Source organism: Arachis stenosperma, chromosome 8 (genome assembly GCF_014773155.1).
Source record: "Arachis stenosperma cultivar V10309 chromosome 8, arast.V10309.gnm1.PFL2, whole genome shotgun sequence".
In the NCBI taxonomy this organism is placed as follows: domain Eukaryota; kingdom Viridiplantae; phylum Streptophyta; class Magnoliopsida; order Fabales; family Fabaceae; genus Arachis; species Arachis stenosperma.
Genome location: NC_080384.1, coordinates 20,063,440 through 20,081,972, shown reverse-complemented (window position 1 = coordinate 20,081,972; position 18,533 = coordinate 20,063,440). Strand labels below are relative to the sequence as shown.

Below are 18,533 nucleotides of genomic sequence, written 5' to 3'. Positions count from 1 at the left end.
GATATCAAAACAAAAAAAAAAATACCGTGCTAATATAATATTATTAATAATATATAAATCATCTTTGTATTTATTTTTCTGTACCTATATAATATTTAATTAACACATTAAAAGATATATAACATAAAGTGATTTACAAATTATTTTATTGAATATTATAAATTAAAATAATTTATAAATTATTATAAATTCGTATATAATGTATAATTAAATTTAATAAATTCAATTAGAATAAACAACAAATTATTTATTTTATTTCAGACTTTATAAATGAATAAATTAATTAACTAATATAATAAATTACAATTAATGTAGTAAAATTAATTAAGTAATATATATTATAATAAATTATATTAATATTTAAATATCTAATCAAATATATTAGCTGATATAATTAAGTCATAGTAATAAATTATATTGAATGAGTTAAAATAATTAAATCGGAAAACACTCTCCAGAGCATGCCACGTCAGCTCCATCATTAAGTGCAGACATCCGATTTTTATATAATAGGATAGATATAAACTATTTTATATTAAAATATACTTTTAAATATCCAACTCTAATAATCAGCAACATATACGATCATAAATTATATATTTAACATATATCAAATTACATAAAGATTAATAAATTTTAAATAAAATAAAATAACAATTAAAAAAGATGAATAATATGAGCAGAAATAATAAAGAAAAAACATCATACTAATAGTAGACAAATAAATAATTTGGAGATCTAATACTAATGCATCCTACTTTTTAACTAAAGTCCTATATTTGGCTTCAATTTTCTTGTAATTTTTTTCGGCAGCTTTGATGACAACATCCCTTTTCACATTGCACTGATGCAATATAAGATCCAAAGCAAGTCTCATTCGAATTTCATCGTGAACTTGTAAAAAAAAAAAAGATATTCATGCAATTTGAAATAAATACTTAATTTTTTATGTTATGCTATAACTACTTACATCAATAGAAGAATATTGATCTACCACATTCTCTCATTCATTGAGCCACCAAACACCTCCATCATTTCTATAAAGTAAGTTATAGTCAATAAAAATGTTCAGTTGGATTGTAATATAATCTTTTGAGTAAACTATAAATAAAACAAATACTTTTCACATCTTCCGATTTTATCCGACATGACGACAGCTTTTGGCATTACAGTACGTTTGGAGTCATAAAATGTGGGATCCTGTAACATAATTTCGGTATACAAAGCCTGCATCCATTTTAACCATTTAACATTATTTACAAATATAATAGAAATTAGACAACTAAGATTATCAAACAAGTACAATTACCAGTCTTTTAATGGTCAAATCCTTTGAGTCCTCTTTAGATAGATAAGGTGTTGGATCTAATAAAATAACTTCTTGCTTTCGAAAATCAAATACCACTAAGTACCAATGATTGTTGTCTTCCTTAACACTAACAAACATCTAATAATTTTTTAACTGTGAGTAAACAAAAAATGAAAAATACACAATTAAATAAATTTTTATAAAAATTAAATTGTAAATAATTCAATTACCTTTCTAAGGTAATCTACATTTCCCATAAAATCTTCTTGATATTTTCTTCGCATATTCTTTGACGATACCTCTTCATCTAGTATGTATTGTTGTAGAGGACAAGTAAAATAATAATTTAAGAATGACCTATATTTAAAAATTATTTTCTTAAAATATTTTTATATACTCACTGCGAAGGTTGATGGCATGTACCAATTCATATGTAATTCTGACACTAATCTTTCATCATATGTCAACATTGAAACCAACACATTAAGTACCTGTTTAGTAAATTATAAATTTTAGTTTTTACTTAATATGGTAGAGTGTACACATGGTTTATAAATGATAGGAGACCTTACATTTTCATCTATACGATTTCCTGGACACAGAGTCTTAAATGATGATATTTTGGTACTAAATTGACTTGATTTTGCTAATATTTCATCTCTGCTCAAATAAATGTTAACACCAATTTAAACAAAAATTTTAAGTGTGAAAAATAGAGATAAATTTATACAAACCTATGAATTTTGGTATCATTGGCTATGCCGTAAACATATGTTGCAACTAGTGTTTCTGTATGTGTTAATGTCATCCATGGAGGGGTCTAAACAAAATAGGTAGCCCCTGCATTTACAAGAGGTTAAAATAAAAAATTGTAACTAAATGTTTAATAATACAATCTTGACCGAAATAACAACATATAATTCATTTGTATATATTGCTAAATGTCTAAGGCACTCACCAGGGGAATGTAGATGTCGGTCTCTGTTCCTTTGGCAAGGATGTCAATTGATACAAATAAATACTTTTCTGTATTTTTTGTTGTATGGATTTTTTTCTCACAACCAGATTTCATACGTAATGCCTTCGGCAAGAGCATCTCCGTAGACGATTTTATCTCTTTTTTGGAGCTGGTAGTGGTCATGACAAGAGTCTCCAATAACAAATAAAAGTACCTATTATATTAAAGTACTAGTAGTATACCCGTGCATTCGCACGGTCTTAAATATAATTTTTTTATTAAATTTAATTATATATGTATAACTCTAAATGATTATGTATATAAAATATATAAAAACATTTAATTTAGTGTAATGAAAATATTTAAATTACAGAGATAATAACATTAAAATTTTAAATACATTCAACAATTTAGTTTAAAATTTTGGTATTAACACAATCAATTTCTAAATATATTTATATAATAACTTGTTTAAAATATAATCAACTAAAATACATATTAATCAACAAAATATTTCGTACAAAGTTCACCGACATCTTAATACAAGTATAATAGTCTCGATTACATGAGAGATAACGAAAATACATATTAATTCATTCTTGGAAAATTTTGCTCTAAATTCACAAAATCAAGACAAAATCCAAAAAGAACAAAATACAACTAGGAACATATTTCCATTTTAACGCATTGAGGTTGGATCAGATTGATGCTGCATGCATATTTTAAATGTATTTTAAAGTTCATGTTCAGCTACACCATAAGAAGACGAATCTGGTAAAGCCATGCTGCTAGCACAATCTACTTTCTCATCCAACAAAGAATCATCCATCTATACAAAAATAAATATCAAATGCTAATAAGTACAAATATATAATAAAGTTAAACTAATAGTAATCATTTTTTAAAATCCAATCCCAATTCTTAAAATAAAATTATGGAAAATAGTTGTACATCGTAAGAAAAGAATTACAATTAAGACACTTTTTTTCCATGTTAACAGTTGCTTCTAATAGACAGCCAATATCCATAAAGTATTCCTACAACCATAAAATAAAGAATTTTGAAACTTATAATTACTAATTAGAAGATGAAAGTAATAAAAAAAATTAACTTCTAAAAGGAATCAATAATTTAAACTTATCATACTTTGGTATCCACCACTTGATATAATTTTTGAAAATCATTCATTGTCAGCAAACGTGAGGATGAGCTCTCAGCTTTTTCATTTTTAGTAATACTATCAGGGAACTTATACTGAATCAAACCTCTCTGAAAATGGACACATTTGAAAATTTTAAAATTTTAAAATAAACCAAATATTTAACCAAATTAAATATAAATAAAAATAGTAACATAACTAAAGCATACATAATACAAAGATTTAGATTCGAAAATATTACATCGATCACCTTTGTATCATGCATGGAAGCAGCAGCTTCAAAAAGATTAACCAATGACATATCATCACAAATCCGATGAACCATATACACACTTGTGTTATACTGATATCCCAGAGGTCGAGGCTCAATCATGAAAACCATCTTCCTTTGAATCAAATAGTTACCCAGTTTGGGAGGAACTTTACGTTCAGTATTAGTCTAAATTAAAAAAAATTAAATAAGAAATGAAACAAATCATAAGAAGGAATGGAATTACAATGAGTCTAATGAGAAAAAATATTCTATAATCAATATCAGCCTACGTTAAAAATTTAAAAAATCAGAAAAAAATCATAAGAAACATAAATGAACCTGTTTCAAATGAGAATTTTCATTTAGCAAAGCAGAGCATCTTTTCTTAATTATTTGAGTAATCTCACGATTATGAAGCAGAAATACATTGCTACCATTTGCATGAGAAATAATCACCTTAATTCGGTAACTGTATAATAATAACACAAAAGAAATATATAAAGATCATTTTTATGGCTTAACATTTATCTAAAAAGTATGTAAGTGAACAAAATAAGGAATTACTTGATTTTGAAAAATCATTGGAATTAAAAAAAAAACGGATAAAATCAACTCTTTGTGCAAACCTGGGTATAACATCAACACATTCAAGTTCACACATGTCACAAAAAAATGATCCTTTAACAGCACGAGTAACTCCACGACAAAGACAAGATGAGTACCACCATTTTTGTTCCTTTATGACAGAGACTATAGATCCAAACAACAAACCATATACATCCTATGCAGAGGCCATTTTTAGAAAAAATAAACATATGATTAATAACAATAAATATGACAAAATTGCTCAATAGATAATTTTTGCAAAGAATATTTCATTTTTTATGGCAGCAATAAAAAACAATTAACATTATTAATTCTTTAATAAATAAAAAAATTCACGTAATAAATATTAGAATATACTGGATCGGGGGTTGCACAATTGAAACCAGTTGAAATAGAATCCAGCAACATCTCATCAATATTGTTAGCATCAATAGAAGCATCAAATGGAATTCTACTTGTATATTTTTCTATTTCAGAATAATGAAAATCAGCTTCACATATTGGAGTGTACGCAGGTGCTTGAAAAGTATCCTACAGTATAAAGAAAAAATACCAAATGAGTACATTTACATAAAAAATAAATAAAAAATACATTGCAAACAAAAATTGACAAATTTATATTTATGAAGCTAAGGAAGCATTATATAAAAGTATATGTGAATCAACACTCAACCCTAAACTTGTCTGTCTGTCATCCAGTATTGTAATAAGTTTGAACATTCCACCAAATTCTTCCTTAATCAACTCTGTGAACTCAATTTTGAGAATTAATTCTTTTCCAACAACAAGCTCAAAAAAGCAGGATGCAATGGATGATTAAAATCCTGACATACACAAATAAGAAGATATAAACCACATAATGAACTAAATATAAAGACTTGAAACTGACAAATAGATGTTTGTTTTAAAAAATAAACATAACTCACATTCAACTCTTTCTGAAACTGATCCAAAGCGACAGAGCAAGATTTTCCAAATAATTTAGTTGCAGCAGCATTAAGGAGAACAAAGATTCCACTTGAAGTACTATCTTCCACAATTATTTTTACTCTATAGCTAAAGAAATGCATAAAAAATAGTTATGTATTATATTTTAAACGTATAAAAAAAAAGCTAAAAGCAAGAACAGATTTTGCCAATGCAGAGTTATATTATACATATTTAAAACAAATACCTAGCAATGACATTATCAATATTTTTGTCACAAACTTGACAATAGAAATTGTCATGTGAATGCTTCTGAATGTTGTGTCCACAAACACACGAGAAAGACCACCAATGACCATCACCAACAACTTGTTTAATTTTACCCGCAACAAAGAAGAATCCATTATGGAAAGAATTGAGCACATAAAATGAAATTATAAAAGTTTGGCAAACAAGACTGGTTTAAAAAATAAATTCAAGTTAAAAATACGATGGTATGAACCACACAAGCGAAAAATTACCTCCATCTTTTGTTGAATTAGTTGAATTGTACGGATGCGCCTCCAATCGAATGAATCATGGTTAATATAGGAAACTAATGAACCATGAATATTCTTCTTAAAGTTAAAGAAATGATAAGAAGCAACATCAAGCCTACAGATAACAACAATAAATCATTAATTTATAGTACTAATAGAAAAAACTTCAAAGATAGAATTAAAACAGAGAAAAAATTTAAATCAAATAACTAACCTCTCAAAAAATCTAACAGTTTCTTTTAAATCTGGATTAATAAGAATATCGGAGACATTCAACACATTTTATAGACATACTTCATCTGAATAAGAAACCCAAAGATAAAATAAAGATATAAGTACAATAACTTCTTTTACAGAATAATTCAAAGATTAGACATCCTAAGACAAAATTATTCGAGAAATCATTTGTTAATTATAACACAAACCTCCATATACTTTGATTTTAAAAGATTGGAGCACAATAACAGGCAGTCTTTCGAATTTCATCAGAATGGAATTATCCAAAGAATCACAGCATTTTCCGAACACGTTGCATTGGACCTTTTTCCTATAAAATTTGGATTCAGAAACATCAAACTAAAAGGTATATAATAGAAAAAATAATTAAATTTGAATATGATTTTTCCAAAATATAATACCCATCAGCATAGATTTCCAAAATCATTAGCTTAAGTTTCTTTCCATAGTAGTCAACTTCCGTTTGGTGACGAACCGAAGTGATAACTCCTATAAAATCTGAATAGTAAAAAAAAATAATAGTATAACTTTAAATTAGATAAATAAAAGATGGAACATATACCATACTCATTTATATCGACATGATTAAAATAAAAAATTTACAAATAAAATTAGTAGTATTATAATAACATACCTATTAGATAATGGTAATCCGATTTTTTTTCAAGTATTTCGAACATTGAACAAAAACTGAACCCAGAATCACGAATTTGGAGACTTGGTTCTGGTGTAACAGCGGTTTCTTTTTGAAAAAGTAGCTTAAAACGATGATGAGTCATCTTCATGATCCCAATATTGGGCACAACAGAGAAACTTGTCATACAAAAAGCACCACCAACATATAAATCATCAACAAACATTGATATGTAAGGTTCTTTGACGGTAGCCTGTATTTTATCCAGCTAAACTCAAGAAAAAAGAAAGAAAGAAAAAGTTATTATTTCATATTACAAAAAACATGAAAACAAAAGATTTTGATATCAATATGAATATAAATGAAAATAAAACTACTCACATTTTGATCCATTAGTATCATATGAAGCAATTTTTCATTATCTTCTGCTAATGGATCTGTATAAAACCACAGCCTAATAATTTTCACTCTTAACCTCCACGATTTCTTCCATGCTGTAATACACTTGATCGAATCAACCTTGTCTTCCATATTGTTCTGAAGTTGCATTTTGATTGTAAAGGTATGAACTATGAAAGACTCTTTGCAAGAGAAACAAAGAACGAAGTTTTTCCTAATAGTTTTTGTCTCCAATCTTTGAAATCTGAGTCCATATAAATAAATAAATAAATTTAATTTAGTCAAACACTTGAGTTCAATTTTTTTGATTTGATATATCAACAGCTCTTCTAAAAAACCTTCTCTACACGTTTACACCAACTCACATTGGTTTAGCCACTGTAACAGTTAATATCACTACACATACCTTCTCTGCCATCTGAGGCACTCCATCAAATATTGGGAAAGAACAAATTGGTTAGATAGTACCATTTCTATTGATCTATTAAAAAAGAAATAAATTAATTACATACATCTTCTCGTGAACACATACATAAAAGGATGTTTAATTTTTTTAAATAATTAATATTTTCTTTTATAAATAATAAGCTTTTATGATAATTGTAGACAAAAATATAGTGTGTATTTCGATTGAAATTTGTAAATAAGAGGTTGCATAAAATAGACTTTACAAAATTATTTTTTATTAAGAGTGAGTTAGTGTTAATTTCATAATTTGGTTTATGTTTAGCAATTTTAGTATAAAATAGATAGCAGTCAAATACAGACTCCGATTTAGAAGGGGCTAGTGGGGTCATGGGTCATGGCCGTCAAAAAATTTTAAAACTTCTATATATTATATGATGATACATTTAAATTTAAGGGCAAAAAACCATAATAAGCCAAGCCTCACTCGAAATTACGGATATCAGCCAAACTCAAAGTGGTTTCAGGAATGAGCCAAAGTCTATATTAATATAAATTGAACCAGAGTGGTTCGAACTGCATAAGCAAGTAATTCGAACCAAGGCAGTTCGAATTACTAGTAGAGAGAAGTTAATAAATCGAACCAACATGGATCGAACTTGAAAAGCAAGTAAATCGAACCGAGGCAGTTCGAATTATAGAGAGAGACGCTGATTAAAGTAATTCGAACCAGGCTGGTTCGAATTACACAAAGCCTAGTTCGAACTAGGATGGTTCAAATTAGTGGGAGACGGAGCTGTATATATATGATTGTAAACGTGAGTTGCTCTCATTAGAGGGTGTAAGATGGCTAGTGAGGAGAGTTTTGTTGTTTTGGTTCACCATAGAGGATCCATTAAGAGAAAAACTCGTTCCGGCGTGAAGTTCACAAATAAGGATCCTCTCTGTATTGTCATGACTCCTACGACGAGCTATGATGACCTTGTTAGATCTGTACTGATGAAACTTGGTCTGGAAGGTGCGAAGCGGGTTAAGAAGTTTTTCTATCGCATTCCAATCACGGTCCTCCAGGATACCGTGAAGTATGATTGTTTCACGATTGGTAGTGATGAGGACTTGCAAGTCATGTTTCTTTGTCGGCGGCAGTTTCCCGAGGTGAGGACACCAGAATTGTTGGCAAAGCTGGTTGATGTGGTATCCAGCTCAGGGGGTTCGAACCGGAATACCACCACTTTAGCCACGGCAGCCGGTTCTAGTTCCAGGCCTGCCATTGGTGCTTCCTCTGTCCCTGTGTACGAGCCAGTGGTCCAAGCTGTCGCCTCCCCGTCTTTTGCTGTTGATCTTAATGGCAGCGTAGGCGACGAGGTAGGTTCAAGGGAAAATCTGCCAAACGCTTTACTAGGCGTTGCACCGCTTGGCGTTGGAGACGGATTGTTGGGTGATGCAGAGGAGGATGACGTCGAGCCGGATATGATTGACGATGACAGCAGCGATGATATTGGAGCGAGTGAGCCTACATTGGCGGTAGGTGGTTCTAGCTCTGGCACACAGCAGTATCCACCACATTTTTCCTCTTTGGACTTGGATGCCATGAGGCAAGAGGGAATTTCTGGGCACTCTGTTGGATTCGGAGCTAGAGATGTGGAAGGGACTGCTGGTCTAACAGAGTTCCAGGTTGGTCAGCAATTTCAGGATAAAGATGAGGCCTTGTTAAGTGTGAAGACTTACAGCATCCGACGAGGGGTACAGTACAAGGTAGTCGAGTCTGAATATCGCCGGTATGTGGGCAAGTGTTCTGAGTTTGGGAATGGGTGCACATGGTTGATTCGACTGAGTCTCCAGCAGTGCAAGGGCATTTGGGAGGTCAAACGATACAATGGACCTCACACTTGTCTTGCCACCTCCATCTCGAGTGACCACAAGAGTTTGGATTATCATGTGATATCGGCGTTTATTATGCCGATGGTTAGGGCTGATGCATCCATCAGCATCAAGGTGCTTCTGAATGCCACGGCAACACACTTTGGGTTTAGACCGACTTACAGGAGGGTCTGGATGGCGAAGCAGAAGGCTGTTGCCCTCATCTACGGTAACTGGGATGAGTCATACAACGAGCTGCCCAGGTGGGTGTTGGGAGTCTAGTTGACGATGCCTGGTACTGTTGCAGTCCTAAGGACTAGCCCCGTTCGAGTTGGAGGACAGGTAGATAAGTCTCAAGCTTATTTTCACAGACTTTTCTGGACGTTTCCACCGTGCATCGAGGCATTCCGTCATTGCAAGCTGTTAGTCAGCATTGACGGCACCCATCTGTATGGCAAGTACGGGGGAACGTTGCTCATCGCAATTGCACAGGACGGGAACTCCAACATTCTACCTATTGCATTCGCACTAGTCGAGGGTGAGAATGCTGAGTCTTGGACATTCTTTCTCTCCCACCTTCGTCAGCACGTGACGCTGCAGCCGGGTCTGCTGGTTATATCGGACAGGCATAACGGCATCAAGGCTGCGCTTGAGGCTCCTGACGGAGGTTGGTTACCTCCATTTGCATACCGTGCATTCTGCATTCGACACGTAGCTGCTAATTTTGCCCTTACCTTCAAGGGCAAAGACGCACGAAGGCTTTTTGTGAATGCGGCGTATGCCAAGACCGAGGTTGAGTTTGATTACTGGTTTGATATTCTGCGGTCTGAAGATCCGGTGATGTGTGAGTGGGCGAACCGGATTGATTATTCCTTGTGGACTCAGCATCGTGACGAAGGGCGGAGATTCGGTCACATGACGACGAATATCTCCGAGTGTGTGAACTCAATCCTCAAGGGTGTCAGAAACCTACCTGTATCCTCGCTGGTGAAGGCAACATATGGAAGGCTTGCGGAACTTTTTGTTCGCAAGGGGAGAGAGGCTGAGGCCCAAATGGGTACTGGACAACAATTTACTCAGCACTTGGCCAAGTGTATTGAGGCCAACTTGAAGACGGCGAGGTGCTTCACGGTGACTTTGTATGACAGGGATAATTCCGAGTTCACCGTAGCAGAAACCACTCCGACTGGTTCCTTCTCATTGGGTAGCTACAGAGTATCGCTTGCCTCTCGGACATGTTACTGCAGGTACTTCCAGGCACTTCATTTCCCGTGTCAGCACGCACTTGCATGTTGTGCCTACTCACGGGTAAACTGGACCACTTATGCTCACAGCGTGTATCGGATTAGTTCGGTATTCAGTGTGTATCGGATGGGATTCACCCCTCCGATTCCAGAGGGTTTCTGGCCACCATACGACGGGCCCACTGTGATACCGGACCCTGACAAGAGGCGTGCGAGAGAGGGTTGTCCGAGGTCCACCAGGATACGAACAAATATGGACGAGGCAGATCTAAACCATCCAAAGAGATGTGGCCTATGTCTCCAACCCGGACACACACGTCGGAGTTGCCCACAACTGGGTGGATCGTCTCACAGTGGGGGCCATTAGTAGCCATGTTCTTAGCGTTAGTACTTATTTTAGTTAAGTTTTATTGTTGATTTTTTTACTTTCATGTATTCAGCATGCTGCGTTAAGTAATGAATATGTTATGTTTCACTTTGAGTCTTGCTACAAGTATCCTAAATGCAAAATTTAATAAATAAATGTACATATTAGACTATTATATGATGCAATGATTATAAATAGTCACTGATAAATCCGGTAAACACCCGTTTTCAAAGTACAATTCGATGAACAAACAACAAAGGAAAACAACTCTAAAATAACAACAAAAGTACACATGGCTGTGATACATGAATGAACCCTAAGGAACAAAATACATGAAACATGACTCATCTAAACAGATGCGAGCCCGTAAAGCAACGACGGGGTACCCGTGCCCTCTGACCTCTGCGGATAAACAGCTCCTCATCCTCGATCTCATTCGCGTCCTCATCCGGGCCAGGCTGTGCAGGTGGCGTAAAATGGACGGGTACCGCAGACGGCCCGGCAACAGACTCTAATGCCGCAGCGTAGGCGGATGGTGGGGTACCTCCCAAACCAAAATGGTCACCAACAGATGCCGTAGGAGGCTCGTTCAGATCAACGTCTAAAGGTGCCTGCGTGCCAGAGGTCTGACCACGCCTCCGGGCCGGCACGTCCTCCTGCATGATGGCGGTAATGTCCTCTAGAAACTGTGCACCCCCGAAGTCCGCATCAAGCGTATCTGAGGCAAGGAAGTCTGACCACTGTGATCCCGAAATAACCCATGGGGTACCCTCCTGCTGAGGCTGGTCATGGGCGGGTACACCAACGAAGTAATCTCCAAGAGGCCCCGACCCAAGTCCAGCGTCACCATGGTCAGCCCCGTCACCCATACCTGACCCATACCACTCACCTCCATGTCCGCCATCGTGGGTACTAACACCACCGACTACAACAGCCCCTGCACCATCCCCGCCCACGGGACCATGCTGATCGTCGTCATCGTTGTCATGGTCATGACCACGGTGGTCCGCCGCACCACGCCCTCTCCGTCTCCCTCCCTGGCCTCGCCGTCCGCCTCTAGCGGGACCGGCATCGTCATCATCGTCTATAGCCGCATCAAGCCACCTCCACTCACGCTGGCTTTGTTGTGTCCCCACACGAGCTCTCCTTTCAAGCCACCGCATGTCCGGCATGTCCTCAGGACGATCCATGTCAGGAACTCGCCCAGCACCCCGCTGTGAGGCCTCAACTGGAATAGGAACGGCTCTCGGATCCCCCAGGTGCATCTCCGGAGACAAGAACCTCTTTCCATGCTGACTCCACCACTCGAGGAACTCATGCGACGGTCCAAGGTCGGCAACAACATCGAACCTCAGCACGGTCTCCGCACAGCAGTCCCAATAGAGATGCCACTTCTGCAAATGGTATGGGAACCATCGATCGCCGCCTCTGCCGTCCTTCGACATCAGAAAGTCGATGTTCAGGGCGAGATTCGGACGCGACTGCACCCCTCCAAACTGCGGAAGAACCCTATCTATCTGATGCCACTCTATGACGGCAAAGTAGATCAGCGACGTCACAGACCGCCACAACGCCATATGCCGAGGCTCCAAAACCTCTGGATGCACAACCTGAAGTATGTCGGGACTGCTGTACGGCATCTAGATAAACTGCACGGAGATCAACATCAATTGTCAGGGCAACTCATGGACCCAACTCATAAAGTGTGGTTAAATAAAGAAACTTATTAAGTAGCGTACTCACCTCTCTGTCCTGTAACCGGTCTATCCTCAGCCTCCACATCTGCACTCTAAGACCCTTCTCGCTACCGGAAGTGTTGTATCCTGACCACCTGCATCATACATGTTTCTTATGGCTACTTAAATTTGTGTTTAGGGTTTGTAATACATTATTAATGAACATGGAGTTATTTATATTAAATTGAAATAGAGAAGGCCTAAACCGAAGAAATCGCCAGAAGATCCAAGACTGAAATAGCTGAAGTGGGCCCGCTAACTTAACCACATGTCTGTTCGCCAATCGGCACATGCACCTGTACAACCATGCCAGTGCTGTAGAACCCTAGCTGTAGGTGCCCATCTCCTCTAGCCTAGCTACGTAGGAAAGCCATCTGATGTGAATGCGGTTGCCGGACTTGTCCGCAAACAGCTGCGTACCCAACAATATCATGATGTACGCACGGGCATATCGCCGCACAGTCTCATCATCGGCTCCCTCGGGGCACTCACCAAAAGTCTCCTGAAACCAGCTGCAGTTCACTGCATACTTCTGAACCTGGCTGGGAGGAGGAACCACTCCAAGCAACTCCTGGAACCACACCCAGGCTGGACGGCCACCCTGGATGTAAACCTGGAATTCTGATAGGCAGCCGCTCACGTAATGCCCATCCACTGGCAAACCCAACTGTATGCCACGTCCTGAAGTGTGATCGTGCACTCTCCGAATGGCATGTGAAACGTGTGCGTCTCCGGACTCCATCGCTCGACGAATGCACTGACAAGGGCCTCGTCTAACCGGAACCATCTATTGTTCAGCCTTGCAAGATGGTATAGACCGGCCATCTGCAAGTACGGAACGTATCTGTCATCGAGTCACATGCCTTGCTGCCGCTGCATGCTCCTGATGCATCGCTAAGGCTGCGCATGAAATGCACCGCATTGTTAAAACCAGCTTAATAACCAATGATAAACATAACCAACACGATAAATCTTCTACAAAACATCATACTAAATAAAACCGCATAAAAATACATGAACGAGAACCACATGCAAAACAAACCCATAGACCACACAACTAAACCACTAACATAAAACAGCTTAAGTAGAACCACTAACATAAAACAGCTTAACTAAAACCATTAACATAAAACAGCTAACATAAAACAACTAACACAAACCACTAACATAAAATAACTAACAGAAACCACTAACTTAAAACAACTAACATAAACCACCAACATAAAAAAACCAACATAAACCACTAACATAAAACAACTAAAACAAACCACTAACATAAAACAACTAACAAAAACCACTAACATAAAACAACTAAGATAAAGCACCAACATAAAAAACCAACATAAAATAACTAAAACAAACCACTAACATAAACCACTAACATAAACCACTAACATAAACCACCAACAGAAACCACCTAGATAAACCACCAACTAAACCACCATCTAACCCGCATGCAAAACCTCTAAACTAAACCACCAGCAATACAACTTCGATTTACCGCTAACATAAACCGCCACTAAAACCGCATGCAAAACCACTAAGTCACATATACCGCTAGCACGAAGTTATTTCTGTACTAACCTCGTCGTTGATGACCCCGGCTATATGAGCAACTCCGTCCAAGCGATATAAATGTGCCGGATCGTTCCCCATCAGCAGAGTATTCCGTTCAGGTCTTCGTCGGAGAGAATCTGGGTCATTTTCTCTGGGATTTGGTGGGGTAGGGGAAAGGAAGAATGGTTCGAATGAGGCTGATTCGAACTCCTTATATAGCTAGTAATTTGAACCAGGTAGGTTCGAATTATTAAGGAGCCACGAGAAGGGTAATTCGAACTAGGTTGGTTCGAATTACATGGTTTGGTAGCGTAGGCATAATTCGAACTAGCCTTGTTCGAATTATGTGGAAATTGAATTCGAACACCATTGGTTCGAATTAAGTGCAACGTTTTCCAACCCTAATTCGAACTAAACCGGTTCGATTTATTAAGGAACCTATTTCGAACCAGTGTGGTTCGAATTACATAAAGATAGGCATTGGCTCATTGCTGAAACGATTTTCATCTTGGCTTATTTACGTAATTTGTAACTTGCATTGGCTTATTAGGGTTTTTTGCCCTACTAAAAATATTAGAATAACTGATCTATATCATTCATGTTACATTATTTATAATAATAAAGGATAAAAATTAAAATTTTTGTTATTATGAATGATATCAAATATAAAAATTAGTTTTTAAGTAAAAATTTCTATTTCAATATAGCATTTATTAATAATTTTTTTAAAAAATAAAAAAATAATATCATCAATTATATAATACAATATTAATTATATAAATATTATTAAATATTTAATTTTTGACTCCCTGTTCAAAAAATTTTTGAATGTGTCCTTGGTCAAATAAATGTTATTTTAGATAAAAAAATTATTGAAAAAGACATAAATTTAAATAATTATTTTATACAATGTTATCATTTTATTTTACATATTTAAATAAATTCTAATATTCTTTTTCTAATATTCTCTTTAGTACTTTTTTAGCTATAATTTTTCAGTACTTATGATTCTAATATTACTTCTAAAAAAATTATTTTATTTAATTTGGTTTGTCTAATGAAATTAATAGAATTACATTACAAAGTTTAAAAAAAGACCTCCACACAAAAATAAATAAAAAGAACAATAAAGAAAGGAAACTCACATAACAAAAAAATAATAATTCTGTATGAGGGAGTATTAGAGACATAGTTATAAAAAGAAAAAACAACAAAATTCATTGTATAAACCATGATGAGAAAAGTGATAAATATAAAATAAATTTCTTTAATTAATAGTTTAATAATAAAAAGTGAATACAAAACTTAGAATTTTTATTTTCAGGTAAACATAAGTTAGACTAAAGGCATGTTTGTATTTAAAAATAAAAAAAGAAGCTTTCAACAAAATTAAAGTTGAATTTAAAACTCAAAACACTAAACCAAATACACTCGTAATGTTACAAAAGTAAAATAAAATATATAGTAACCTTTATTTAAAGATTTTTTACAATTATTTATTTTATAATAACATTATAATTACAATATGAAAATATAAATTCAATTATACCATTTGACAATTTAGTAGGATTTAACAACAAATTCAATGAAATAAGATAAAATATAGAAAACTAATGATTAAATTCAAATGAGAAAATAAAAGAACTTACCGAAAATTTTATTGAAAACTTCTGTGAATACTATATTTTCTGTCAAGTCGTCCTCTGGTCTATTCTTATCGCATAATAAAATTTTCAATCCCTTTTTGTACCTCACACGTGATATAGCCACATAAAGTTGCCCATGTGAAAAAACTGGACGACATAAAAATAATCCCACAGTTGATAAGGTTTGACCTTGACTTTTGTTAATTGTCATTGCGAAGCACAATGCCAATGGAAACTGCCTACGTTGAAATTTGAAAGGTAAACCAGAATCACTTGGAATCAAATTTACTCGGGAAATGAACACTCTATCCCCAACATTACTACCAGAAACAATATCTGCAGTAATAACATTTCTTCCAAGGCTGTGAACAATAAGTCTGGTACCATTGCATAATCCACCAGCAGGGTCAATATTTCTCAATAAAATAACAGGAACACCTTTTTTCAACTTCAAAGAATGATTTGGTAATCCAGAGCATCTGATCTGATTTAAAAATTCAACATTGATCCAATCAATGTCAATGTCAACATTTGCATCACTGCCACATATGCTATCTGAGCTCAGATATTCTGTCACCTCCCCCGGTAGTAAATTAACAATATGATCATTGACTTCCTCAACAATCTCAATAGTCGCAGCAAGAATAGCTCTATCTTGAAAATATCTAGAATCAGCTGAATTCTCTGAGATATTTGGATATATTGCAGAAACAATATCATGAATTGGATCATCAGTAATAGGAATTGATAGATCTGAAGGAATACGAACAAAATGTCTATCATTAATTATTATACCACATTGAGCTTCTCCAACTTGAAGAATCCACTCTGAGAATAATTTTAACTCGTCGACATCTGAATTTTCAATACCACTCTCCAATCGCATATTCCTACTCAAATTAAACACTTCACAATGCTTCCATAGATAAGAAGAATTTATTGAAGCCATGACAATTTCAGCACGTTTAGTAATAGGCGCATATAAAACAATTCACCAGTTGATGGTGGAACAAAACTTAACCTGTCTACTGAAAATCCCCTTTGTCGTGGTCTCCATTCTCTATTGTCAACAATGTAAACAAAATGTTGTGGGAACTCAACATATGTTAAATGTCTTCCCTCCGAATAGGTCCTGTTAGCTAACATCCAAGCAATAAACATAGTAACCAAATCTCTATTCCTGACTAAAACTGAGCTTATTGAGTCACGATCATCAAAAATAACATGTTGCTTTTTCGGTAAATGAAAACTTAACCTTTGAACAGATGGCCACCGATGATGAATATCATAAACAAAAAGCCTCCAAATAGACTCACATGGAGATAAGTACCGACAATCAAAGTATTCTCTAATCTCATCAATTGCGTGAGAGTGTTGATTCCCAATATTACTATTACTCAATGTTGCTGTTATGCGATCAGGACCTTTATTAACATATTTGAATAAATATTTAATAACATTCGATTTGTTACAAAACTCCAAATTAATATGAGCACGATACTTCATCAAAAGTAGCGGATTATATGGCACAACAAATCTATTATCAACTTCAACACCATATGTTTTATAGGTCACACCAAGATCACACCGTTTATATATGGGATATCCTTCTTGATCAAAGTAAGTTTCATTAACAAACTGCTTAGGATAAAACTTAGAACATCTACCATCTTGCATGCAAGGAAAATTAAACCGAAGTTGACCACACGGACCATGAATCATAAATTTTGTTACCACATCATAAAGCAGAGGATATTTTGCAGGATTAGGTAGTTCCGCACATATCAATTCATCTATTATTTCACTTGATTGCAATCTACTCCTCCCATCAAGCCAAAGCAAAATATGTGCATGCGGCAATCCTCTCTTTTGAAATTCAATTGTATACATTCCTGAAAAAAGAGATTAGACAAGAAAAAACATTAGTTTTAGAAAAAAAAAGAATCAATGAAAAAATGAGACAGGTGCACATACCTGCATTAAGTGGCCCAAAGAAAACACCACTTTTCAAATCTTCTAATAAACACTTCACTTTCGCATGAAAAACTTGACATGAAATATCTGGACGCTCAACAATTGGAATACCATCAACACTCGTATATCTTTGAAATTCAGACCAATTTGGATTGCACGTCATTGTCATAAATAGATCCGAATAACCAAAATGCTTACAAATTGCCATAGCATCTTGACAATTGTTAAACATATATCTTCTACCACCAGTGAAAGAAGAAGGTAAAATAACACGTGTACCAATTGAGGAAGCTTCTGTATCTCCATGCTGCATAGCTTCTTCAATTCCACTCAAAAATTCTCCACATATAGTACTTTGTTTCTTCCGTATCTCATAAAGTCATTGTGACTCGACCATCGAAAAACTATCAACAACAAACTGTTGAAACAATCTTCTAGCTTTATGAATAATGCTTTCTTCTGTCTCTCTAATTTGTAACCAAAAACATATGAACTCCCGCAAAGAAACTTTAGTTCTTCTTCCACGCACATTTATAGTTCAAACACCTCTATAAGGTATATTATTCTCAAAACCATCTTCACCATAGGGAAAAAGCAAAGGATATTGTAATGGCCAGTATAAAGGATGAGTTTCATAAATTCGCTTCAATTGGCCATCTATAGATCGAAGAACAATATCTCGCCCTTGAGCTGAACTATCAAAATCACCAACAATCAAAGCAG

The 18,533-nt window shown here is 35.2% G+C and overlaps 4 protein-coding genes across 4 annotated transcripts; 2 read left to right on the top strand and 2 right to left on the bottom strand.

The window, feature by feature from the left end:
* The first annotated feature begins 8,272 nt into the window (after window positions 1–8,272).
* LOC130945546 (uncharacterized) lies at window positions 8,273–9,568 on the top strand. Its single transcript, XM_057874254.1, has one exon. It carries the CDS (start codon window positions 8,273–8,275, stop codon window positions 9,566–9,568), a length of 1,296 nt encoding a protein of 431 aa, XP_057730237.1.
* A 6-nt stretch (window positions 9,569–9,574) lies between these two features.
* LOC130945545 (uncharacterized) lies at window positions 9,575–10,897 on the top strand. Its single transcript, XM_057874253.1, has one exon. It carries the CDS (start codon window positions 9,575–9,577, stop codon window positions 10,895–10,897), a length of 1,323 nt encoding a protein of 440 aa, XP_057730236.1.
* A 2,530-nt stretch (window positions 10,898–13,427) lies between these two features.
* LOC130945544 (uncharacterized) lies at window positions 13,428–16,722 on the bottom strand. Its single transcript, XM_057874252.1, has 2 exons — window positions 15,941–16,722; window positions 13,428–13,533 (listed from the first exon to the last, which is right to left on the bottom strand). The coding sequence occupies exons 1-2, from the start codon at window positions 16,720–16,722 to the stop codon at window positions 13,428–13,430; spliced, it is 888 nt and encodes a 295-aa protein (XP_057730235.1).
* Window positions 16,723–16,772: 50 nt separating this feature from the next.
* LOC130945543 (uncharacterized) lies at window positions 16,773–18,123 on the bottom strand. Its single transcript, XM_057874250.1, has 2 exons — window positions 17,811–18,123; window positions 16,773–17,728 (listed from the first exon to the last, which is right to left on the bottom strand). The coding sequence occupies exons 1-2, from the start codon at window positions 18,121–18,123 to the stop codon at window positions 16,773–16,775; spliced, it is 1,269 nt and encodes a 422-aa protein (XP_057730233.1).
* Window positions 18,124–18,533: the final 410 nt, after the last annotated feature.

Coding starts and splice junctions, on each gene's coding strand:
- LOC130945545 (XM_057874253.1), top strand. CDS start 9,575: ATGCCTGGTACTGTTGCAGTCCTAAGGACTAGCCCCGTTCGAGTTGGA.
- LOC130945543 (XM_057874250.1), bottom strand. CDS start 18,123: ATGCAGCATGGAGATACAGAAGCTTCCTCAATTGGTACACGTGTTATT. Junction 17,729..17,810: donor CTTTGGGCCACTTAATGCAG/GTATGTGCACCT, acceptor CTCTTTTTTCAG/GAATGTATACAATTGAATTT.
- LOC130945544 (XM_057874252.1), bottom strand. CDS start 16,722: ATGCGATTGGAGAGTGGTATTGAAAATTCAGATGTCGACGAGTTAAAA. Junction 13,534..15,940: donor GTGGCTATATCACGTGTGAG/GTACAAAAAGGG, acceptor TTTCATGCGCAG/CCTTAGCGATGCATCAGGAG.
- LOC130945546 (XM_057874254.1), top strand. CDS start 8,273: ATGGCTAGTGAGGAGAGTTTTGTTGTTTTGGTTCACCATAGAGGATCC.